At 35.3% G+C, this 24,247-nt stretch overlaps 4 protein-coding genes across 10 annotated transcripts; all 4 read right to left on the reverse strand.

Moving 5' to 3' along the window:
• Nucleotides 1-1,477: 1,477 nt before the first annotated feature.
• LOC136818168 (uncharacterized) lies at nt 1,478-5,958 on the reverse strand. Its single transcript, XM_067074527.1, has 5 exons — nt 5,812-5,958; nt 5,392-5,522; nt 4,868-5,124; nt 2,748-2,860; nt 1,478-2,154 (listed from the first exon to the last, which is right to left on the reverse strand). Exons 1-5 carry the CDS (start codon nt 5,869-5,871, stop codon nt 1,903-1,905), a joined length of 813 nt encoding a protein of 270 aa, XP_066930628.1. The 5' UTR covers nt 5,872-5,958; the 3' UTR covers nt 1,478-1,902.
• A 786-nt stretch (nt 5,959-6,744) lies between these two features.
• Nucleotides 6,745-12,292, reverse strand: LOC136818169 (uncharacterized). Of its 2 annotated transcripts, none has more exons than XM_067074528.1 (4): nt 12,073-12,292; nt 7,975-8,395; nt 7,612-7,724; nt 6,745-7,180 (listed from the first exon to the last, which is right to left on the reverse strand). In XM_067074528.1, exons 1-4 carry the CDS (start codon nt 12,073-12,075, stop codon nt 6,929-6,931), a joined length of 789 nt encoding a protein of 262 aa, XP_066930629.1. In that variant the 5' UTR covers nt 12,076-12,292; the 3' UTR covers nt 6,745-6,928. The 2 variants fall into 2 exon arrangements, with proteins under 2 accessions (XP_066930629.1, XP_066930630.1); XM_067074529.1 differs by lacking the exon at nt 12,073-12,292 and adding an exon at nt 8,504-8,597.
• A 518-nt stretch (nt 12,293-12,810) lies between these two features.
• Nucleotides 12,811-14,925, reverse strand: LOC136818188 (uncharacterized). Its single transcript, XM_067074546.1, has 5 exons — nt 14,821-14,925; nt 14,527-14,624; nt 13,943-14,253; nt 13,567-13,682; nt 12,811-13,211 (listed from the first exon to the last, which is right to left on the reverse strand). The coding sequence occupies exons 1-5, from the start codon at nt 14,821-14,823 to the stop codon at nt 12,960-12,962; spliced, it is 780 nt and encodes a 259-aa protein (XP_066930647.1). The 5' UTR covers nt 14,824-14,925; the 3' UTR covers nt 12,811-12,959.
• A 942-nt stretch (nt 14,926-15,867) lies between these two features.
• Nucleotides 15,868-22,738, reverse strand: LOC136818271 (uncharacterized). 6 transcript variants are annotated; one of them, XR_010848222.1, is made up of 6 exons: nt 20,714-22,738; nt 19,818-19,863; nt 19,379-19,432; nt 18,970-19,237; nt 17,463-17,575; nt 15,868-16,707 (listed from the first exon to the last, which is right to left on the reverse strand). XR_010848222.1 is itself a non-coding variant. In XM_067074652.1 (5 exons), exons 2-5 carry the CDS (start codon nt 19,379-19,381, stop codon nt 16,456-16,458), a joined length of 636 nt encoding a protein of 211 aa, XP_066930753.1. In that variant the 5' UTR covers nt 19,382-19,432; nt 19,818-19,858; the 3' UTR covers nt 15,868-16,455. The 6 variants fall into 6 exon arrangements, 2 of the variants coding, with proteins under 2 accessions (XP_066930753.1, XP_066930752.1); XR_010848223.1 differs by having other exon boundaries at nt 19,777-19,863; XR_010848221.1 differs by having other exon boundaries at nt 19,733-19,863.
• Between the last annotated feature and the right edge of the window lie 1,509 nt (nt 22,739-24,247).

Genomic DNA, 24,247 nt, shown 5'->3' on the forward strand with positions numbered 1-24,247 from the left:
CATGATTCCAGACAGCTTCAAATAGCTTTTTAAGTTAACAAGGTCCTTATTGAAGATGCAAATGTGATTAATGAATGCTCTAAAGCAACCTGTATGCTTTTTATATCATTCGTTTGAACAGTTAGCACATTGTTCTCAAAAAGGCGGATGCTTAATGGTTTTACGTCGTTCTCTCATTACTATTGTCTGCTAGCTATGATTACTCAATACAGGTCAATTACTGTCAATTAAAAAATAGTACACTTTCAAAGAATAGAAGCAATTATTATGTTTAAATAAAGGCTATAGTATACTGGACTAATTAATTGATTCTCATGAAACCCGTGGGCACGTGGGCAGACCTTTTGAATGGAGAATAATACTAAGATCATTATTGGGAGGATGATTCTGGGATCATTATCAGGTTTTATTTTTGTCGATTGCTGTCTATAATGGGATTTGGGAAACATTAAAAGTCTATTGCTCGTTCAAATAATCCTCTGCAACTATTCCCGCACTCGTTAGCAGAATTTTTTATGATTTGGCATTATCGTTACTCCGGTGTTGTTTCATTGTTAATTTTCACAGAAAAAGTCTGAAAAGTCTCCGGTATTTGATGTCACAAAAAACGATGAAACATTTTAACAATTGCTTTCTCCCTCATTTTCGCAAAAAAACACACTCAAAACGCAAATTCTAAAATTGCGAAGCTGTATGTTACAAAAATTTAAATACACCAGTTCAATGATAGGTCAATGCTCTGGTGCACTCTCTGGTGAGGCTTTTTCATCAAATAGGAAAATCAGGTAGGATCATATGGCTAAAAAGAATAAAAACAAAGCCAATTGGGTTTGGATATTTCTATGTTCCAAATAGTAGGGTTTTTTTAATCATTTGCATTAGTTCAAAAGCTTGGTAGTAATTCCAACTTTTTTGTTTTTGTTCTTTTCCAAGTGTGGATGAAAGTTTTCTTTCATCTTTTTAAGTACTTGAGCTGTCTTTCTTTCGAGTGAGGATATGAGTCTGGAAAGGAGTTTCCAAATTGACCTTTCTTTACTCTGAAGCTTTTTCTTGTCATATTTTATTCCACCGGCCGGAGCAAGAGTTCACTCTCTTTTGTCTGAAAAACAAAACATTTCAAAAGCCATCCTACTCGCCCAATTGAATCAAAGTGTCTTTCAACGAGACAATTAGGAAATAGGTTCGAAGTTCAGAGGAGAAGCACAGGGAATCGAAAAACGAATTCAAAAATCGAGAACCTTCTGATATCGAAAGTCTGTTCAATCTTACAGGATATTGATATGTGAGGAAAATGAATCCTTTCCGATACCTTCTAAACGACAGCTCGTTTGATTAATATCACCAGACCTTTCCTAATCTTGCGAAATCTAATACGGATAATTGGAATTCTATCGCGATAAAATCATACTCCAAAAATATTTAGCTATGCCGTGCTTGTGGAATCTGAAACCTATTTAATCAACAGATACAGCAGAAATAGAATGGGCTATGAGATAGATTTTAGTAAAAGCCTGTGTGCCAAAATTCAAATATTCGTTTCAGCTAAACAAGCTAAGGACATAAAAGCAAAAAAAGTAGTTTAAAATGATATTGAAACAAAATTTTTATACAAAAATTATCCTACATTGAAAGATTTGCGGTCAAGGCAAATGTTGAAAAAATTTGGACTATAAAGACCAATTTTCCCTAGGCTTCTGCTCATCCTCTAGCGAAAAAGTTTCTTATATAGGAAGTATATCTATAGAGGTTTGCGGTTCAGACTAAATTTACCCCTAGGATAAAATGGAACTTCACTATTTCATTAAAAAAATATGTCCGATAATTGGAGTGTCCGCTAGTTGAATGTAAGTTCTGACCAGGAAAATGACCAGAGTCAACGGATTGGATCATGAAAATATTCTATTAGCCTAATAACGAGATCTGGGGACTACCGTATGGTAAAATGCATTTTGATTTACAAGCATCTTTAACCTTTGTTCCAAAATAGCTTGCACTGAAGACATCAACAACAGCGTATAAAGTAGAAGCCCACAATTTGCATGTTTTGTAGGCAGGGTATTGATACCAACTAGGGTATAAACAGCTACATGTGTTTTCCATATCTTCATAAAACTTATTGTCGCATTGTTCTCTCGTCCAATGACGTGTGACGCCCTAAGAAAAATAAAATTGACATTGATCTTATGTTACTAGTATGAATAACTCATTCATGGTCTCCATGGAAAGCTATGCCCTACTGCAGGAAGGTATGTTTTGATTGTCATGATACCTATCAACACACTAGAAGTAGATATCCTTAAAAATTATTTAGTCGATACTTCCAAAAACAATTTACCCGTACGGTCCAATCACGGTCAAGATAGGTTTTAAGGGCTTCAACTTATTTATTATTATTGTTGTCTGTAAACAGACCTCGATAAATACGGAAATTTTAAAATTTATTGCGATACTACCAGCCCCACTGGAAAATTTGGCTTAAATTTTGTCCCCAGCGGACAAAATAACTCTACAGTTTCGGCCCCACTGGGAAATTGACTTTGTTTTTATCCCTATTTGAAATTCAATGCAAAAAATTGCACTCCAAAACCATCCCCACTGGATATTTTAAGCTTGGAAACAATTTAATTTCTATCCCTATTGGGATTTCAATTGAAATTTTTATCTCCATTCTAGGAAAAAGCCCCACCGGGGCTGTGAGACAGAGGTGTCATTATTGTACAGTCTTCGAAGTTTCTAAGCACACTTACACAATCGTAACAAACGTCGTGTTTATTGCAGCATGGTGTAAATTCTTCACGATAAAAAAGCGGTAGAGAAGCAGTGAAACCAGATCCACAACCATTCACGTCTCGCTTGCATGCTAAAAGAAAAGAAATATTTCCCCTGATAACAAAACAATACATTAGCTAAATGAATTTCACCGCTTTCTCTAACTCTAAGTGGGACTACAGAACAACCATTGAAAAATATTCCTACATCTTTTCAATAACGCAACACGTGAATTAAGGTCTTTCTAGGAGTATCAAAAATGGTACCTTGACGTGTTAGATTTTACCTCGCAGCTTTTCCATGAACGCCCCTGTATATTTCTCATGCACACCCCTATATCTTTTCCGTGTGTTTCTATGTACACCCCTAAACGGCCGTGCATCTTTTACTAGTTATCGCATGACTTCGAGTGCAATACGAGAAATATTTTACGAGTTCCGAGATTTTTCCGTAATATTTTTCCGAGCCTTTAGGCGAGGAAAAATATCGGTAAAATCTCGGAACGAGTAAAATATTGAGTATTGCACGAGAAGTCATGTGATAACTAATTTATTGTCGACTCAAAAAAATTGTCCTCTTTTTGTTTTAAAAATTACTTCCGCCTTCTTCTGCTTCTGTGTAGATTCGAATGTTTTTATTCGAAAATCTAATTCGAACGTTAGATTCGAACAAAAACATTCGATAACTTCCCGCTGAAAATATTCACACAAAAACAAAATAGAGAAACATTTTTCGATCATTTTCGATCCAGAAGTTTTGTTTTGAAGAGTTGCAGATTTTTCAGAAATGTATTTGAAAGTAGATTGATAATTTGATAATTCAAAATGCAGATGACGTACAGTATTGTTTCGATAGAGAGGAAACCCTCTATCATTGGATTAATCAGATTGATAACATTCAGTCTTTTTCTATGTTTTTGTTTCGATGACATGCCATGGCCATGGGAAAGAATAGCAGAAGAAAGGAAGTCCCACGATGGAAAATGTATGCTTGTAATAATGGTTAAAGAACAACATTTTTTCAACAGCAAAACAATTTGGATGCTTTCTTGATTATCGCCAAGCTCTAAATGTTTCGAATTTTAGAAGAAAGATGTACTGTAATGATTGTTGAGTTGAAAAGTCAATGACGTACGTTGTTGTGGAGAACGAGAATTAGGAGAGAACTTTTATAAAAATCACTCGTCATTTGGTTTAATACAAGACATTACACTTTCCTTGTTATGTTATGAGAAATTTTATTGGCAAATATTGAAGAATCTCAAGTTTTTTTGTATGCATTGATAAAAAACTGTTTGGTTATCACACGGACAAATTTGCCAAAAGTTGAAAATATTTGGGTCGTGTCAAGTAGTTTTATAATTAATTCTTTGTTCATCAGATTTGATTTTAGTGTCTTTTATGGAAGAACTCCAAAGTAAAAGTTAATCTGAACATATTTTTGTTGCGTTTTTCCCTTTGATTCCCAGCCAAGTCCTGTTTTGTTTTGATTTTTCTCCCGCCGCTTACCCAGTCCCCCAAAGTCAACGCGGTCATATTTCCAGACTAAAGAAATATGAAATATCGCAAATATCTCGATGCTCTCGACCAATCAAAACGCTGATATTTTTTTGGGTCGGCAATAATACCATGTACACCTGTATTACCTTTACACCTCTATCTTTCCCCAGTATAACCCTGTACACATTGTTTTATGAGTAACCCAATTTTTGGCTCAGGGTTGGAGTTGCTACGGATATTCTGGATTTCAGCCAAAAAGTTGCTTATTGATTTTGAGCCAAAAATGTTTAGCAACTTCAAAAGTTTTGACTTTTTATCTCATTTTATGTTCAAAATACCCCAAATTTGGTATTCAAATAAGATCGCTACCCATTTTAATGCCAAATTATGCCAAAAATGCCTCTTTTTTAGATTTTTAGTTGCTTTCCCGGTTCATGCTCAGTTTCAGGACTAGGTTGCTAAGGCTGAGTTGCTTAATTATTTGGCTGTTTTTGGCCAGAACTGGACCCTTAGCAACTTGGTTGCTTATAAAAAATGTGTATATTTTCTTTTCCATGTACACTCTTGTATCTTTCTTCCTGAATATTCTCGTATGCTACCTTTATCTTTTGGTCGAGTTTGACATTTAAACGGTGATCTTTTCTCGTTTCGGAGTTGGTCTAACATGACATGTGACCGAGGTAAACGTCTCAACTCGTCTTCAAACTTCCGTAACGATTCAGCGTGCCGTCCGTATTTTCTCACGTATCGGATAGCATCTTTCATCGGGAGTGGTAAAGGTCGGTAATGGTGTGGATCGTCATGTTTTAGCTGGTCCGTGACGTCATCATCAAAGTCAGAGGGTAAAGGTATGTTTCTGAAGTGAAGAAATAGATTTGAGAAGTTTATTAAGGTTGATTCTGCAATTGCTTTGGTTAAATCAAATAATTCGACTTAAAGATATTCTAGATGTTTTCATACTGTAGATTTGTAGCAAAGACAACTTCACTATGAAAGCTGTGGTGAAAAGTTGTTAGGAAGGTACTTTGGTATAATTAGGAAAAGTTGAAGCCAATGTTCGATAATTTGTAACAAGAATTTCTCATTTACAAGTTTGCAAACAGCCTATTGAATAATATCTTACCTTTCAAAAGGGTTTTTGTCCTTATCCCTCTGCTCATAATATTGTCTTTGTGGTGATCTTACGTTGTCATGGTAATAACGACCAAATGCTGCATTGACGACACACAAAAATAGGATCGTTTTCAAGGAGTTCTAAAGTTTAAATTACCGAATAAAAATAGAATGTATCGAAAAATATTAATAGGTTATAGAGAGAAACCGTTTAGGTACATTTTTAGAAAAATTAATAGCACTAGAATCGTGTACATATAGATACTTAAAATGTCAATAGATTAGATGGCTTTTTGATCCAAATACTGAATCAAAAAGATAATTTTCCCCGCTCTAATTAAGATACCCTAAAAATTACTTAGATTGTCCAAATATTGAGTTATTTGCTATGTCCTTTGTTAGTAGAAGACATTTAAAGAAAATTTCATACCATCACTTCTAGCTCTTGTTTTAACCTCCTGTGATACCTTGGTCGATGTTCCAACTGCATCAATCATACATTAATACCACCGATATATCGGTAGACGTTCCATAATTAGTTGATTAAAAGGCTATTATTCATTTTACTTATCTAGAGATAAAGACTTTTATCTGATTTTAACTTTGATGCAAAGGTATTTGTATAGTCTTAATGAGTATTTAGCTTATTCAATAAAGCTAAGGATGCGATGATTATAATTGGTTAATGCGAATTCTGAATAAAGAGGGAAATATGAAAACGAATCCTACCAATCTTTTGTCAATGAAAAAGGATTGAGCTGTCACATAGAATTAACTATTCACCTTATCGCGGGCGCGAGGCAGCTTTTTTACCTTGTTGAAAATCTAAACTACAAATGTCATGAAAAACTGCTACTATGGTTTTATAAGTTTCCATCCTTAGCCCTTTTTGAGAATGCGGATAGGTAGTTTAAAATCCAGAGAATTGCCATTTCTCAACTACTTGTCATTGCTCAGAACAACTAAATTTTGAGCAGAAGGCTAAGACCACAATATCGGTCAAAGTCTATTGAGAATTTTTGTTAATTCCTCGTTTTTGGGTGAGAAAGTGGCTTTTGGGCTATTTGTTAGATTTAATCGGATATTTCAATTTGGGTAGGGTTTAAAGACTTCCAGGCCATATTCTGATCCCTTTTGGATCTTTTTTGAACTTTTGGATCCTCAGAACCTAAGTTTAAGTCTCATGTTAAAACTCAGAGTTAAAACTAAGTTGGAGCGCTTAAAAATCGATTGTGGCTATAATGTCTCTTTGTTCTTAACTATTATGGCCGGTATCGCTAGAAGTTTTCAATTTTTCCAAGGGTTTGTTTGATAGCCATATTTAAAGCCGTCAATTAAGGCTTGAGTAAAAAGATTTACAGCATTTGGGTTGCCACTATAATGTATTCCTTTTCTTTAGTACTAGTAAAATTACAGGCTAAGATTATTATCAAAATGTTGAAAAAATAGTATAAACTCGTAACAAAATGACTAGAAAATTATATCCGTTTCGATTAGCTTGTCACAACCCAGGAGCAGAAATCTTTAAAGCTCATTGCAAGACAGAACTATTCCAACAAGCTTATTTTGGGACTACCATAGGGCAAGATACATTGTTGTTTGCACATTGCCTTCTCTTTGGTACCGAAAAATGATCCAGCGAAGACATCAACAGCTGCCCATAACTCAGATGCTCGTAACTGACATGCAAGATATTGTGCATATTGCGACCAGTTAGGATATTCACACTCACAAACATCCACCATATCGTTGTAAAAAGCTGTATCGCATTCTTTTCGCGTCCAAGAATCTGTGACACCCTGCAAGAAAAATACCAGAAATAAAAGATAGCATTAAGGACTCAAATCAAGTTTTGGCACCCGCCATGTTTTGTTTTTCCGCATTCAAAGCTTTCGCCACATATGATACACTCTAAATCATGGTCCCCAGGGCCCTAAATTAATTTTAATTGTCATATGTTAATATATTTCTTAATCTTCAACCTTTTGACATACGGTAGACAATGTTATTGTCCGTTACAGTGATAGTAAAGGCAGGAAAATATGGCGGTATATGGCGTTATGGCAGTACGGAAAAAAATCTGCGGGAGGGTTTTGAACTCTACCGACTGTAATTTTTTTCGGCAAAAAACCCGTTTGCGAATTTTCTTCGGCTTTTGGCTTTTTTTCTTAGCTATTGATTTGTCTTAGACTATAACATAGTTTAGAGATCGGGGTAGATATGAACTTACACAATCATAGCAGACGTCATGCTTGTTGCAGCATGGTGTAAAAGCTTCACGAAAAAAGAAAGGGATTCCTTCAGTGAAACCAGATCCACAACCATTCACGTCTCGTTTGCATTCTAAAAGACGAAGGATAGTCAAATACATGAAATATACATTACACATTGTTTTCCATGAATGTTAGCTTATGGACATTGTTGATCCTACCGGATGAATTGTCCAAGACAACTATCCCGTAATTCATGATAAATTTTACAGTGTGGTTCTATAATTACATTAGAATTCCTGATAGACTTGGAATTACTAATTTCAGATGCGAATAATAAAAAAGACTGGGGACCAGTTTGATTTGTATTTTATTCCACTCACTCGGGTCACCCGTTCGACGTTGACACTTTGGTTCTTCAGATCGTTTGTTCTTATTCCTAAAGTGATTCACTGCATCTGAGAATTTGTAGTTCATCACTTTTTTTTCCTTCGCCCGCAACATGTCTGCATGTGGCCCGTATTGTCGGACATACCGGATCGCATCTTTCAAAGGAATCGGAAGTGGGCGGTTCGGGTTTGGCTCTTCTTTTCGGAAATCATGAAATCTTGCGAATCTTGAATCTTGCAATCTTGGAAAATGCTCATTGTCTTGTCTAAAGGAATCTCTCGTTAGAAACGATGGTTGTCTGTCATCTCTTTTCTCGTTGTATTGTTTCCATGGTGCTCTATCGTTGTCATAGTAATAACGACCAAATACTGCGTTGATCACGCACACAAATAGGATGATGGTGCACAATGAATTCTAAAAAGAACGAGTATAAAGTTATGCAATGCAAAAATGGTAGGCTATAAAAACCATAACCACCGATTTATAATAAAAATCCCTACACAAAGTTATTAGTACACCTACCATGTTAGTTTACTTTGGACTTGAATCAAAAGACGAGTGATGCCTCTTCCACGTAAGAAAGCTTCTTTTATAATATTTTGGTTGAGAGAGCGGAAGCATAATTAAAATTGAATTAATTGATATGTTAATTATTAGATTTGCATTAGGGACGTCTAAATTAAATTGGACCGGTTTCCGGCAAGATCGTTCTCAGGGGTGTCGGAAAATTTGTGTCGGAGAGCAGATTTTTATAACAAAGTGACTATCTATTCATAAAATTAAAAGATAATAACTTCGTAACAAAATTGCGCTCTCCTACACAAACTTTCCGAAACCCCTGAGAACGCTACTGAATTTCCTGTTTTTATATTCGGGGTAAAGACCGCTTCCTTTTACTTTTTTTCTCGCTGCATGATTTTCCTGCATTTTTTCCTAAATGAGACTACAGAACACTCACGCTTGATGTGAGACTGAATCCGGACGACTGGATCCGGGTTGACATATTGTTTGGAGGCAAATTTGAGAATAAGTCGAAAATGTAGAAAATTGGAATTTCTCAACCTCCCTTGGTCTGTTACCTATAAATATTTTACACTTCTCTGAACATTTGGCCAAGTTTCAACAATCCAAGATCTTGGATTAAGTTCAAATTTGATGTTTTTTTCGCATCGTTGAAAGCACAACTCAGAAATGTCATCAACGCTTTTTAAAAAGAGTGATAGAGAATCATAACATCATCACATAAATATTTGTCTATTATGTCGGTTCCATTGAAGTAACATTACCATAATTAATAGTTTAGTAATTATTGTTGGGAATCATGTAAAAGATTTCTTTTGAAAGAAACTCATTTCAATTACATTTTTCTGGGGAATTCGTCAACAGTAAACATGTTTATCATCAACATGAAAAATATTAGCCTGGATATCCAGGCTGTAAACTATTTCACAGTCTTAGTTTTTGATATTTCATGTTCTGATTTACAGCCTGGTCTCCCTAGAGCGATTTGCATTCTCAGATCAGAGCACAGTCCACTTGCTTGCACTCATTCCGCTAAAGCCGTAAGGGCCTATCTACGTGGCACAGAGAAATTCTGCAACAAAAATAGGGTAACCCTCTACTTGCTAGTGAACATACAGCTTTATGTTACATGAAAACATGAAAAAGAAAAAACAGAGGCGAGTTCATTTTCCAAGAAAACATGGTTGGTCATAGTGGCACATGCAAACCTGTTATGGACTTTGGTGTAATCTTTGGATGTTTTAAATGGCTTTAGATCTTGCAAGACTCCTTTTTATCAACTTTTGTTAGGTTGCCCTGGGTTGGCTATGAACGTTTTTGAAACATTGATTTGCACTTTCATTCTCTAGGAAGACCAAGCTCTATAATTTTAGAACTTTGTATGTTGAGGTAAATTTTGTTTTTTCTAAAATTTTGAGCTTGGATATCCAGGCTAGAAAAATATAAGCAATCTGATTGACTAAAAACGCGTCGGAACATATGACGAAAATTCTGATCTTGGAAAATATATTTCATATTGTGCTCCAATGCAAAAGGATAGAATCTTTTAACAGTTTAGAAAACTCGAGGAAATTCACTTCAAAGATAGTCTGGGACCCAGTTTTTCCGGCGGAGAAGTGACAATAGTAGGCTTTATCTTAAAGCAAATCTCTCGTGTTTATGGACCTCTATGTCTGAAGTTTGACGTGTCTAGATACGTTGCACGAATTTTATTTTAGTAAATAATGCGATTTGCACAATGAATTGAGCCGCTGTCTAAAATACAATTTGATAGCAAGAAGATAAAAGGGATGAATGCAGTATCATAATTGATTTAGAGATTAAGCAATTCCTTCTTTATGCTATTAAGCCCTGTCAAAGGAAAATTATGTTAAAAAGATCGTGACCAACAAAACATTGAACTTGGTAATTTAACCATCATAAGAGAAAATTAATCATTATAACAGATACAAACCCAGCCCGGGGGGGCACTAAAGGTAAAAAGGTCGGTAAGATAAAATATCGTCGGATTCCACACCCTTAAAGTGCACTTTTTGACCCTTAAGGGCTCTGACCATAGTGAATTTTTCATAATTGCTGTGTTTAAAATGTGTTTTCTGACTGATGTAACCAACAAAACTATGGCTTGTTATACATTTTCTGTTAGACAAACTATTCCTGAATCTGAAAATTCAAAAACTGCATTGAAAAAATTCGATGAAGAAGGAAATGAAGATTTTTGCGAGGAAGAGTATTTCAACTTTGAAGAGCTTAGTTTCGGCGAAGAAAAAACATTTTGAAAAATTTTTCGCAGTAGATGGTGTATCTTTTACCGAACAGTAAAAAATTTTGCGGAAAATTTTTGTAAATGCTTCTTTGTCTCAAAATCTTCAAAATAGTGGATTTTCATCAATTTTTCATCTGGATTTTGCTTAAAAAAACAGTCATAACTTTTGACACATCATTTTAGAAAAATTTTCCGCAAAATTTAAAATAGTTCAATTCTTTGCGGACAGTTTGAAAAAAGTTCGAAACAAAAAGGTTAATTACCCATTAAAACTTAGCACTTTTTATAAAAGAAGGTGATGCAACATATTATTAACGTCTTTTTAAAGTTCATAACGTCATTTTAGCAATTAAGTTCTTAATTACTCTTAAGGGATTTGATTAAAAAGCAATTTATAAAGGCAATTCTTTGTTAAAAGTGTTAAAGAATCTAAAACATAACTTTCATGTTCAGATACTAAAATCAATTTTCCGACTATGGTCAGAGCCCTTAAACTGTACTTTGGGAAGCTTGGAAAAAGGACTCATAAGGGCCGCACGTACAGTCAGTTTTCTGCTTTTTTGGGACACATTGTATTTTAGGCGTACAAACTTTCACAAGCAGAAACTGTCGCGAATCAAGACATAAAAATGAATATTTTCTTATGAAAAAATGGCTTAGAACCCAGGGGGTTACATGGTTGCGAGCTGACGGGGGGGGGCTGCCGCCCGACTTTCGAACTTTGGACCCTTACCGGGACTAAAAAGGAGAAAAGAAAGAAAAATTTTGGGAATTTTGCGACCTTTACCGGGACAAATTTGATCAATTTTGACTAAATTTCGATCTTTCAGGGGGTAAAAAGTTGAAATCTTCCTATTTTTTCGACCCTTAGTGGGACTGAAATTTGATTTTCTGATTTTTCCGACCCTTAGCGGGACTTTGAAAGTCCAAAAAAGGTACCCTTAAGGGCGGCACATACCGTACCCTCCATTTGCCTAAGTACCCAGGGGCTTTCTGCTTGCGATAATTAGTACGCCTAAAGTATATTTAAATTTATGTAATGCTGTGGTTATATGATATGAATATGATAAATTGATTTTTGAAAACGTTTAAAAAATTTTTTTTGCAGGAATTTATAGTGGACAATGGACATCATAACCCCCCCTAAAAAAAGCGATCCAACACTTTTGATTTAATTCCAGTTTTTTTCGGGAGGTTCTAGGAGGAACCTCCTTGTGTCGAATTTCAGCAACAATATCTTTTTTCAAATTTAGGACCTTTTTTGAGCTAAGTATACAAGACAATAAGATATAACCTTTCTTACCATATTTTCAGCTTCTGGTATTCTCAGTGGTTTATCAGCATTCACTTCGTTAGAATATGGTACTACTAGACTAGGTAAGCGTCGACTCCCTTTTATACCCTTCAACAAACACACGTAACAGTTGCGCTAATATCATTAAAAAGCGAATAATAAGCAAAGAATATAATAGTACGCAATCATATTACCAATCTCATTGAAAAGCTGATTACAATGAAATAAACCGTCACGCATGACTTTTAGAAAATGGCAATAATAAGAGTTTTCCAAGCCTATAATAGAATTTTTAAAAGAACAGTTTGCAATGTTGCCTTATTAGTGGGAGGGGTAAATCACCAGTAAAGTTCTCGTACATTATTTTTCAAAAGGTCGAAAAAAGTCACAAAGTCAATGAAAAGTCAAAAAGTCATTTCAATCCTCGGATTTGGGCAAAGGGATATTTATGCGTTTTTGAAACTATTTTTCTCTCGAGTATTTTACTACTCCATTAACTGTTTATCATTTTCCCCTGGATACAAACACTATTACCTCAGGTAACTTTAAGAAAAAAGTGATCAAACATCTCCATTATTTGTCAACGTGTTTTTGTTTTTGGTGACAAATGCGGCATTTTTAGGGTTTTGCTTATGCACGAAATTAAATCCAAGCAAAATTTTCAGAACTATTTAAAACTTTTTTTGGCTCGCAAAATCAAATCTTGCGAAGTTTAGTCTGAGTAGAGATGGTAAACACAGAAAATCCTACAATTTGAAAATATTTTCCTTTTTCATTAAAACAAAGTTAAAAAACATACAAATGTTGATACCTATAAAAATATCCCTAACTAGTGATAAAATAATGAGAAAGTGCACTTTGATAGTCGAAAATTACCGTCCGGGTAATGTTACAGCTCACACAAGTAGAGTCATGTTTGGGCTTCCGTGTGGCAAGATACATTTAGCTTTACAGAATTCTTTCTTCTCTTTGGTAAAGTATTGACCACCAAAAACGTGGACAACTTCATAAAGTGTTTTGGACCATAATTCACACATCTTGCGTAAGGCGTATTGATACATACTGGGGTAACGGCATTCGCACATGTTCGCCATATCATAGTAGAAAGTGTCGTCGCATTCATCTTTTGTCCATTTATCTGTCGTACCCTGTAATGAGAATTAGGCATTTGCTCAACAGAGTTTGTAAATACTAAAAGCGAAAAAGATCCACGTAAAACGTAGACGATGTTATCGTCCGTTACAGTGATAGTAAAGGCGGGAAAAATGGCGGTATGGCGTTATGGCGGTATACGGGAAAAAATCGGCGGGAGAGTTTCGAAGACCCTACCTGGGACTCGTGGAGGTTGAAAAAGGTACCCTGACCAGCGGAGCTTCCCCGTAACCCATTTTGCCCTAGTACCCCCCCCCCCCCGGGACAACAGACACTATAATAATTCCCTGGTATGAATTTAGAACTCCCTGAGATCAGCAAACATATATCATGCTTAAAATCAATTCTTACACAATCGTAGCAAACATCATGTTTGTTGCAGCATGGTGTAAAGAGATCTCGAAAAACCATCGGAATGTCTTCACTGAATCCTGATCCACAACCATTGACCTCCATTTTGCATGGTTCTATGTAGAAGTATGAAATAAGTTTAACCAGTATACTTACTGTATAAAATTGCAATTGAAAAATATATTTTGTTGTACTTTTTGATAAAATATGCTAATATAAGTATTATAAGCTGTTAAATCTTTCAGACAGAGATTTCGTAAATTTTGATACAAGGTTCTCATAATTTTGCATCTCTATTAGAAAAGCATCTCAACGAATCTCAAATGTCGGTAAAACTTAGCGGTCGATTTTCTAGGGATTCTGTATGAAATCTTACTTTTATCGTCTGGTCTTGCATGACAATGTTTTTCTCCTCGCTTTTCTTGCAAGAACATCTTTCGGGGGTCCGAAAACCTGAGGTTTCTCACTTCATCGTCGAGACGTTGTAAAGTTTGAGCTTGTGGACCGTATTTTCTAATATAACGAATGGCGTCTCTTAAAGGCAAGGTGATTGGTCGGTATCGATGTGGGTCATCATCGCGGTGCGAATTCCTAATTTGTGCGAAGTCACTCACTTCATCATAGTCAGATGGCAAAGGAATTTTTCTAGCGTCCATGAACTGACGTCGCATAGAGTCGCGGAAACTTCTAAAATGGCAAAAATAGGGTTAAAAGAATGTTTTCGGGGTATTCGGAATTTTTTGTTTCAGAGAGATGATCATTAGCCTATTTTCCGTGTTTTGAGTACAAGATATTTTCCTCCGTCACTGCATTAATCAACTTTATGGTCGAGCCTTTAAATAGAAAAGAAAATTAGATGTTACAGATGCACGAGTTCTATGTAGGTAATAATCAATAAGAAACAAGTAGCAGTGTTTACAGATGATAACAATAGTAATGAAAGCTGGCTGTAAGGCGTACCTTTCACGGTAATAATCATCAACAACTTCATCATTTGTCCATCTTGAAAACGTGGTGTTAATGCAAAACGCCAACAAAATTATCGAGATTACCAGATTCTGAAAGAAAGAAAACGTATAATGGTATTCAATAGTCGCTAGCTAGTGATACTACTGGCCATTATCTCATCTTATAATTCTTACATTAGATTGAATTAGAAAACCAAGCACACGGTACCGCATGGGCAATTTGCATTAATGACAATCTTAATTTGGTAAAACTGAAATTTTTTATGTATAAATTTCGAAGTCTCACCATTTTGATGTGAAAAAAGGTCGATTTTCTTCGATGTTGCTTGTACAAGAAAATCCAGCGCTTCTGTACTTTTCGATCTGATCCCCATCCACCGCGTGCCCACTTTTATACCATGCATTTTGGAATGTGATTATGCTGTTAAAACGCTTAAATTAGTTTCCAATCCTCTTAAAACATATTTATTGGCTTAAAATCGGGTTTTTTATTAAATTATTTCGAATTGACAACTGACATGATAGGTAGCGCAGCTTGTGGAGAATAGGAAAATCATGTTAGTCTGAATCGCAGACCTCTACAAAACCCTAGGTAGTATAAGGAGCACGAAACCGTTAGTGAATGCAAGCAGCCTATACCTATGCTAGTAATCACATCAAGGGTGCATAAACAGAATAAAATGAGTGGCTGAGCCCCGTCATAGCAAGTAAAATAATGTGTCCATAGGTTTTGAGAATTTATTTTGGCTAACCTTTAAGCTTTCAGCTATTACGCTTTGCAAAGATTTACGCCTGTTCAGTAGCGTGGTGGGTTGAGTAAAATTCGGGCAAACTGGAGAGGATATTTTAGAAGATTTTGATTTTGGTGCCCCCCTGTGAAAAGAAAATATATTTTTAAAAATAACATGATTGAGGCAAGCACTAAAACTTTGGGGTATTTTCTCTCTTTTTAGGCAAAAAATTGCCATACCTAAGGTGTAAAAGAACAAACGGGCGCAGAAATTAGTAATCGGAGGCGTCTTTTTGCGCCCTTTGTATTTCGGCGCTCCTTTGAACCCCTGCCACCCCACCACGCTACTGGCTAGGTTTGCCCATGAAAATGGTTTGTCATATTTTCAAGGAGAATCTGCTCAGGAAAAAGGGGTGAATCTTTTCCAAAATCTATGCAAAGGTTGGTAAAAAAATTTAGAATGGAACAACTTCGACAACCAGTCTTCCTATCTTTCAAAATGAAGTTCTAATTCAGACAGTGTAAAAATATTTTCTGTTTTGGTGTAAAATCAATTCTTATTGTAAAAGGTAAAAACCACTTTAATTCAAAGCAAAGAAAACGTTTGATTGAAATAAGCGATCTTCTCGCAGACGTACTCATAACCAATGTTTAGATAAAAAAAACACAAATATAGAAAATATTTCTTCACACAAGAATGTGGAAGGAAAAATGAAACTTGACAAATTTGGTCATAAATATTTAAAATAAAGGACCTCAGAGAGAAAAAATTATTTCTAGCTTTAGAAATTGGATTGTGCTTCATGGTCAAGTAAAAAAAAATCAAAAGTGAGTCTTTCCAGCGAGATTTTAAGCCAAAAAGTCAAAAAAATGCAAAAATTTGCCAAAAATCCACTTTTTTGAGATTTTGATCGTTTTTTTTGACGATTTTTGGTCAACGAGTGATCTAGAAAAAAAGACCGTGGTACTTAAAAGGTTAAGGGAACTAATTTTGGTGAGATTGAATGAATCTTTTTAAATTCTAATGAGAACATATTTGTTTGATAACAAAATTAAAAAGAAAATTTACCGAAATTTATTCCTTCTTAATGTAACACAATTTCAATACAAAGTCAATAGAGTCATTTGTCAATTGAAATACTATGTATTTGATCGCGAATAGAGATCGTCTTTTACCCATAATCCTTTGCTTCATACCATATTGCTCAATTTAGGGCTTCCATATGACAATACACAATCGTTCAAACAAAAGTCCTTGATATGTGTACTAAAGTAACTTTCACTGAATACACGAACAGCCATATAGATCGACTCGGCCATTTCTCTGCATGCTAAACGTTCTGCAGAGGCTAGAAAACCAGGATAAGCGCACTCACAAGAATCCACAGCGTCTTGGTATAAAGTGTTATCACAGTCCGATCGTGTCCAGTTTCTCGCAAATCCCTGAACATGATAGAACAGTAAGAACATCAGGGTCCGGCAGAATGTAAAACATTTTTCAGCCCAACAATCATAACTAAAGGTACAGTAGTCGATATTTCAAAGGTTAAGATTAAAGCAAGGGACTGCTCATAAAAGCAAGAGACTTTTCTATATAGCCTATTTATATTCATCTTTTTCATGTTCCCGATGGGTAAATATTTTTTTCCAGATGAGGGAGTGAGACAGGGCTCTCTTGTGACACGAATGTTGATGATATAATATGAGCCCTCCCCACTGGGGATGGGTCCTACTCCTTACAAAGTAGGAATTACTTCCTTTTCAAGTTGGAAAGCTTAGCGCTGTCTAGACACCGCTGGTTCTGTGCACACGAGACACAGATACCATGATGCATAGTGGTGACACCATACACACCACTATGTCTGGCATATCACCCACACCCTTGCATCAGAGTAGTGTTACCCAATTCCCCACACACGGTATGGGTTGAGCCGGGCGAAGTTATGTTCACTTGCCAAGTGAACCGTAGGAATCGAACTCGGACCACCCAGACGGGAGTTAAGAGCGATGACAACGACACCACTACGCCTCAGACATGAATATTGTTGGACTAAAAATACCATTTTAGTAATTCGAATAGGGTCAAATCACGTCAAAGGCTTAAGAGACTAATTTAATTGATATCGATTCCAACTGTGAATGTAATTAAAACGAAAGTAATCGAAAGCAGCTTGAGCGGATTTTCGAGACAGACTTACGCAATCATAACAGACATCGTGTTTGTTGCAGCTTGATGTAAACTTATCACGAAAGAGGAGAGGTACAGATTCAGTGAAGCCCGATCCACAACCATTCACTTGACGCTCACATTCTGAAAATAAAATTTAATGACGGTGTCACGATAGGGAATATCCATTTTGGAGATATTTTTTGTTCTCTAGATGATCTTCTTTCAAATAAAACAAAAGATTTTCAATTTAATTACCGATTACGCCAAGTTGAAGTCCTTATTTGAGCTATTTTCCGTTATTGCTTTTTAAATATTCATTTTCAGATAAATGTTGTGATATTTGTTTAATCTTTGGATGAATATTTTTCATTTGAGCCATATTTGAGCTTGTAATTTTCACTTTCATTTACAAGCCTAAGCAAATGATGACGTCATATGGGGACCGAATTTTTCTCACCACTCGTTTTTGTGATCTTATAGACCAAATTGATCATTTAAAAAACATTAGTTGGTTTGTAACAAGTACTCTCGGGTACCTAATAGCCGGGGGAGGGGGGGGTTGGAAAAATCTCAAAACTTAATAAGCAGGGTGGGGGTTGGAATAAAAATGTCCTGGGTGGAAAATTTTTGAAAAAGATACTAATACAGTTGAATTAGGACAAAAGAGGGAACTTTCAAAAATATTGGGGGGGGGACGGCTATTAGGTACCCGAGAGTATGTGCACACTAAGAACATAGCACTCACTATAATTAATAATTAAACGTTCGCGCAAGTATGCCCAAGGCATAAGTATGTCAATTCAGTCGAGTCGAATCGACTCTAGTCACAAGTCATCAAAAATGGTTTAATTGCAAATGTTTGAATCAGAAAAACGGTTGTAGATATTACTATTGACTATTGGGGAGGGGGGGGGTATTCAAAAAATACGTTCGTCCAAATTTCACTGTTTTCAGATATCCTTACAACATGCCCCCTTAAGACAATAAATAACAGTTTGTATCGTTTGTATCGTTTATAATAGTTGTCGTTTGGCCCGCATTCCAGAAACACTACATTTTTTTATTTTCGCCTTAGATAACTGCTACCGCTACAATCCAACATCTTTTCGTCAATTTATATTTTGTACATGTAAAATACAAAATATATCGTACTGTTTACAACCAATCAGACTGCAGATATTTTTTGGATCGGCGATAAGATTTTTAATATCTGTATTTCGACTTTTTCCTTCCTGTATTTAGTCGGGGATATTTGATTGAATTAACATTTCGATTTATAAGCCAAAAAGCAGAAATTGACTGAATTATGTTCTTTGAGAGGAATTACGAGAAAATTAAATTACATCAATTTTGAAAATGTTTTTGAATGAAACAAGGTCCTGAACTCTAATGTTCCGTTTTGAGATCTAAGCAATAGCCTGGATAATAAATTCCACCGCTTCAGTAATATTTTTTTAAATAAAAGCGTTTTATGCTATCAAAGTATTATCTCTGATCCAAAATATACTAGTATAAAGTGAAGTATATTGACTTACTGGGAGGTCGATCACGTTGTTTGCATTCCATAAGTTTGATCGATTTCTTGCTATGTCTCCGTTTCACTTTACTTCTCTTTTCTGCTGCATACGGACCATATTTCTTGACATAAATTATCGCATCTTTCAAGGGCAATGGCAGTGGTTTGTAGTAATGGGGATCAACCTCGTCCATGTCTTCGTGCAATGCATTGATGCGGTCCTGATGCATTGTGGATACCCATGATGCTCCAGTTGTTATTGAAAAAAGGATGAGTAAAACTGTGTTCTGAAATAGAAAAGAAGATCGCAAGAAATTCGTTTCATTTTCCTTTGTGAAGAGTATACTCTTCTTGGCTTAGGAAACCGAAAAGATGAAAAGCAGGCAAATGTAGCATGGTTTAAAACAAAAAACCCAAATAAAAAGTACCATTTTCTAGTCGGTAGTAGACCAAAATTGTGTCTCTCTCTTCCTTCTTACAACCTATTGAAGCAAAACGTTGAGATAAGAGTGAAAACTGATCATCATAAGAAATCACACACTAAAGTTTAGTATTTTTACACCATTTACAAATAAGGGGTGGTCCATGTTAATCTTGAACTGTTTTTAATACTTTGTCGATTGCAGTACAATGTTAGTTCAAGAAAGGTCATATCCTCCATAACTATGTGCGTTAGTTTGTTTCCAGGGAGGGCTTAAATCAACAAATTTCAAAAAGAAATTGAAAAGCAGAGGCTACATTTGAAAACCACTATTAAGTCCTGGAGTTAAGAGTCACGCAACCTTTTTGCCTTGATTAAATGTTTTATTGTTGATATGAAGTATACTTGATAATCGTATGTCTCTGTTTTAAAATACGATACCCAACCTCATTCCATTGATGCGTGCAATAATTTTTTCAACGACGCATTTTCCTGATGAATAATTTTGAAATATTTATATAATGTAGCATAGTCCTATTCTTTGGTTGAATAATGCAATATCCTAATATTTAAGTCAATCAAACATCAATAAACTAGATATCATATTGACATCACCTGTATATACCACTCCTGTTTTTATCTTTACATAGAATTTCTTTTCATGAAGATTTGACTGCCCCAAGAAACTGATTTTTATATTTTTCTGTGGGAAAAAATCTTTCTCAAGAAAATTTTATTAGCTCCCGAGGAAAACTTCGCCAAAAAATAGGTCAAATCGTCTATAATAGCAATTCCATAACAATTTATATATCAAATCTCAGTAGCTGGTTAAAAAGAATCAGAAAATTTTCAATACTCAATGATACTTCAATACTTTTCAATGACGAATAAATTCATAATTTCCATGCTGGTAAAAAACAAGTGCATTAATTTTGGCAGGGATTAAATTTGGTGGATTTGGCAGCTGCTTTTGGTAAATCAGTATTTTCAAGTAAAATAAATTAAGTACCAAGTAATTTTTGATTTACAAATTCCTAAAATTTCCCAATCCGCCTAGTCTGAATCGCAGATCTCTGTAGACTTTCTATACGAAACTTCGCTGGAGGATGAGCAGAAGCCGAAAATCCGCCAAATTTTACAAATTCTGCCATCCGCCAAATCAAATACCCGCTAAAAATAGTATTTTGGCCAACTGCAGAATTAAGTACACGCCAAAATTAATATGCTTAAGGTAATGAAGGAAATTATTTATTTTATGAAGCTACAAAAAGAATCAAGATTTTATTCTCTCTGAAATTAAACTTTTCAAATGACTCTCAGACATTAACGTGATAAAATTTACTAAAAACCATTAACAACATAGGAAGCCCATCACTTCTTTAACGTTGCTTCACTCTTCTAATCCATCAACCTTAGAAATAAACGAATCGATTAAAACATATAATGAATATAATGAATAAAACTATCTAAATTTAGAAAATCCTGAAGGTCACCAAGAAACTTAAGTGCAGGGAGATTCAGACAAAATAAATATCTTGGCATGAAAGATAAATATCATCATCATTCTAAGGGCATTTCTAAACTTTTTAGCAAATGTCTTTATATGACCATTCTTATAAAGTTGGACATACTGCAAGAGGTATTGTTACAGAATAAATGAGCAATAGAGAAGAAGTAGATGTCTGAAAAATCAAGGTGAAAAGAGCAAACATATTTTCTGGCAGGTTTATCATATTATTGTGTTAATAAAATTCTAATACAGTGAAGTTTTCTCACTTAGCTCAAAATAAAAATAATCCTGAAAAATTATGAAACAAAAATAAAGCTTCTTAATAAAATTGATAATATCTTCACAATTCCATTGAAATAAATGTAACACTTTCACTCCATTAGTTTGAGAGAAATTTTCAAGAAATAATCAGTTACCTGCAACCCACAGAACTGTGTATAGAGATGAGAAGGTTCCTCAAGTTCCTCAAGAAAGAAAAAAATTCAAAATCTCCTTCGTATGTGACTATGTTGAGAAATAACTGGAAAAAATAACCATTATCCTGAAGTACCAAATTGTTCAGTTTGTTCGCCTTTAGAGGATCACATAATACTAGTTAGTGACTAACAGCTAAGGATTGAGCTAGAATATAGGATCATTAGAAAAACGGGTAGCCGAAATAACGCTATACATAGCTAACAAGCCTACAAGTCTTTTCTCCAACCAAGACAACGTGCAATGACTTTGGAGCCATTTATGTCATGATATAAGTCTTCAGTTGCCCTCATTGCAATATCATTGTTATCAAATTCAATGATAGCACTTCCTCTGGATGCTTCCTCGTCCGTTTTGTTAAAAAGCTTCGAGTACAATATGTTTCCATAGGAACCAAAGTGACTTATGATGTCTTCTACAGGCAAACCATCTGGGATATCTTCAATGAAGATCTTTTGGCTTCTGTTGCGTGGTGGTTGTTTTCTAGAGATCTTGAATTCTTCTAATTGAATATCATCTGATATCGTGGGTAAGAGAGAAAGGATGTCCGACATATCTGGAGGTTGCTGGAACACAAGGAATGCAAACGACTTTTCATCGAATCTCTGTATCAAACCATTAAATACAACATTAACTACTTGAAGATCTCCAGCACTCCCAAACAACTCAATACATTTTTGCACCGTAAAGTGCGCAGGAAGGTTTTTAATAACAACAGTTCGTTTCACAAGTAAATCTTTTTTGCTATTTTCATTATTGGATCTTTGCTTAATTTCAATCTCATGTCCATTCTTTGCTGTGACAGTCTTAGCTTCTAATGCTCGTTCGACGCTGCTTGCCTCTCTAAAACGGATGAATGCAAATCGATAGGTTTCGTTATCACTAGGTGTTCTGTTATAGAGTCGCAAGTTAGGTACAGCTACTTCAATGACTGGCCCAAATTGTGAGAAAATTTCTTTAAGTGCAAACTCTCTGTGATCAAAATTATGTCCACCGACAAAGACAGAGTGTGCATTGGAATGTATTATCTTACTATTCTGGTGTTGATGTACTGGAGATGGCCATCTACATTCTTTTCCTGCCTCCGAATCACTCTCCTCAAGGCTGGAAGACACCTCATCTGATATGGAGTCTGCAACAGTTGAAAACAAAGCAGAACATGTAGAAGACAAAACACCTGTTCCACCACTCAAATCATATTTATTGACTGGCGAAACTATTGCATCTTGAAAAGCAGATTTCAGAACCCTCTGAGAGATTGCAGGTAATGCTGCAGATAACAGACGTTTTTGTTGTTGTTGTGATCTGCACAGCCGAATGGTATGGGAACCAACCCTTGTCATACCTCTGATACCACGGAAACTATTCATCTTATTACTTTTGCTGAAAAATGAAAAATTCAAGTAAAAAGTGACATTACAATAATGGGCTTTTCCAAAAAAAATTTTACCCCCACTGTTGAGGATATTGATTTTTCGAAGTATCGAACCCCCTGGATATCCTACTTTATTAGTAAAGGCATCCTGGATATCCACTCTTAAAAATATGTTCAACCTATATCTTGCAAAACTTCCAAATTTTGAGCCGCAGAATTGAATTCCGCAAAAAGGATTTTTGGCGGGGATTTAATTTGGTGATAGATAAATTTTGTAAAATTTGGCGGGGATTTAATTTGGCGAATTGGAAATTTTGTCACACTGAAATGGGTGAAAATTACTCAAAAATATACTAAAGTTGTGATTTCTCACATAATTCAATTTTTGTTACATTTGACGGGGATTTAATTTGGCAAATTGCCAAATTTGGAAATTTTGGCGAGGATTTAATTTGGCGAATTTTGGCGTATTCTCTTTTTGATAAATTTGGCGGGGATTTAATTTGGCAAGTTGCAGAATTTGGAAATTTTGGCGAGGATTTAATTTGGGGCCATTCAAAAAGTACGTTCGTCCAAATTTCCCTATTTTCAGACCCCCCTCCCCCTTGTTCGTCAGCGTTCGTTTTGAAGTACCCCCCCCCTTTGTACGTTCGTTTTTATCTCAAAATTTTTACCCCCCCCCCCCCCGATTTTTCGATTTCACTTTCAAACACATGTTTTAGTAAAGAAATGTTTCAAAAAAAATTACTTTTTCCTTTGAAGATAATTGGAGAATTTAGACGAGGTAAGTAAAGAATATGATTTTAGCGTTATTCTTTAATCTTATCGCACCTTAAGTTTTTGCTCTCTAATTATCTAATAATTGCTAAACAATTATAACACACACAATTGTTTTTAGGGGATTAACAATTATCTTCGGTTATCGATTCAAAGAAAAAATGTAATTAGGAGATAGATAGAAAAAGATTTTTTCATAGACTAACTTAAAAGTCACGCTTGTGACAAGCACCCCCCGCAAAAGCGAACGTACACAGATCGACTTGACCCCTGCTCCCCCCGTTCGTTTTCGTTCACTTTTTTGCTGACCCCATCCCCCCCCTCGTCGACGAACGTACTTTTTGAATGGCCCCTTTGGCGAATTTTGGCACAATTCGCCAAATTCACCAAATTTAATCCCCGCCAAAATTTATCCACTTAGGGTAACCTTTTTTTTTGCAAAAATGAAGGTAATAAAGATACAGATGGAGAGAAAACGTCTCAGTAATGACCTAAATGGTCGTTGAAATCTTTTATAAATCTATTCAAAGCGGCTTTTCTTTGATGTACCATCATTGGAAGCAAAAAACATCAATTTATAACTTTATAAGAACAGAAAGAGGCTGATCCGTTGATTTTGAAAAACTTAATTTTGCGAGAAATCTTAGTTAAAATGCGATTTGAAATAGTTTCAACTGATTTAAGGATAAAAGAATACCTTATTGGTATATATTTGCGCGTGTTACAAATTTTCGTGAATC

This window comes from Clytia hemisphaerica, unplaced genomic scaffold (genome assembly GCF_902728285.1).
Source record: "Clytia hemisphaerica strain Z4C2 unplaced genomic scaffold, Clytia hemisphaerica genome assembly, whole genome shotgun sequence".
NCBI classification, from domain to species: domain Eukaryota; kingdom Metazoa; phylum Cnidaria; class Hydrozoa; order Leptothecata; family Clytiidae; genus Clytia; species Clytia hemisphaerica.

What these genes read in the sequence shown, in the direction of transcription:
- LOC136818168 (XM_067074527.1), bottom strand. Translation starts at nt 5,871, where the DNA reads ATGCAGTTGGAACATCGACCAAGGTATCACAGGAGGTTAAAACAAGAG. An exon ending in AACAAGAGCTAGAAGTGATG is followed by an intron (nt 5,523 to 5,811) that starts GTATGAAATTTT and finishes TTTAAACTTTAG; the next exon opens with AACTCCTTGAAAACGATCCT. An exon ending in AACTCGACCAAAAGATAAAG is followed by an intron (nt 2,861 to 4,867) that starts GTAGCATACGAG and finishes CTTTTCTTTTAG; the next exon opens with CATGCAAGCGAGACGTGAAT.
- LOC136818169 (XM_067074528.1), bottom strand. An exon ending in ACGTCGAACGGGTGACCCGA is followed by an intron (nt 7,725 to 7,974) that starts GTGAGTGGAATA and finishes TTCGTCTTTTAG; the next exon opens with AATGCAAACGAGACGTGAAT. An exon ending in ATGACGTCTGCTATGATTGT is followed by an intron (nt 7,181 to 7,611) that starts GTAAGTTCATAT and finishes TTTTTCTTGCAG; the next exon opens with GGTGTCACAGATTCTTGGAC.
- LOC136818271 (XM_067074652.1), bottom strand. An exon ending in ACAACGTGATCGACCTCCCA is followed by an intron (nt 17,576 to 18,969) that starts GTAAGTCAATAT and finishes TTTTATTTTCAG; the next exon opens with AATGTGAGCGTCAAGTGAAT. An exon ending in ACGATGTCTGTTATGATTGC is followed by an intron (nt 16,708 to 17,462) that starts GTAAGTCTGTCT and finishes TATCATGTTCAG; the next exon opens with GGATTTGCGAGAAACTGGAC.
- LOC136818188 (XM_067074546.1), bottom strand. An exon ending in GATGATTATTACCGTGAAAG is followed by an intron (nt 14,254 to 14,526) that starts GTACGCCTTACA and finishes TTGCCATTTTAG; the next exon opens with AAGTTTCCGCGACTCTATGC. An exon ending in ATGATGTTTGCTACGATTGT is followed by an intron (nt 13,212 to 13,566) that starts GTAAGAATTGAT and finishes TTCTCATTACAG; the next exon opens with GGTACGACAGATAAATGGAC.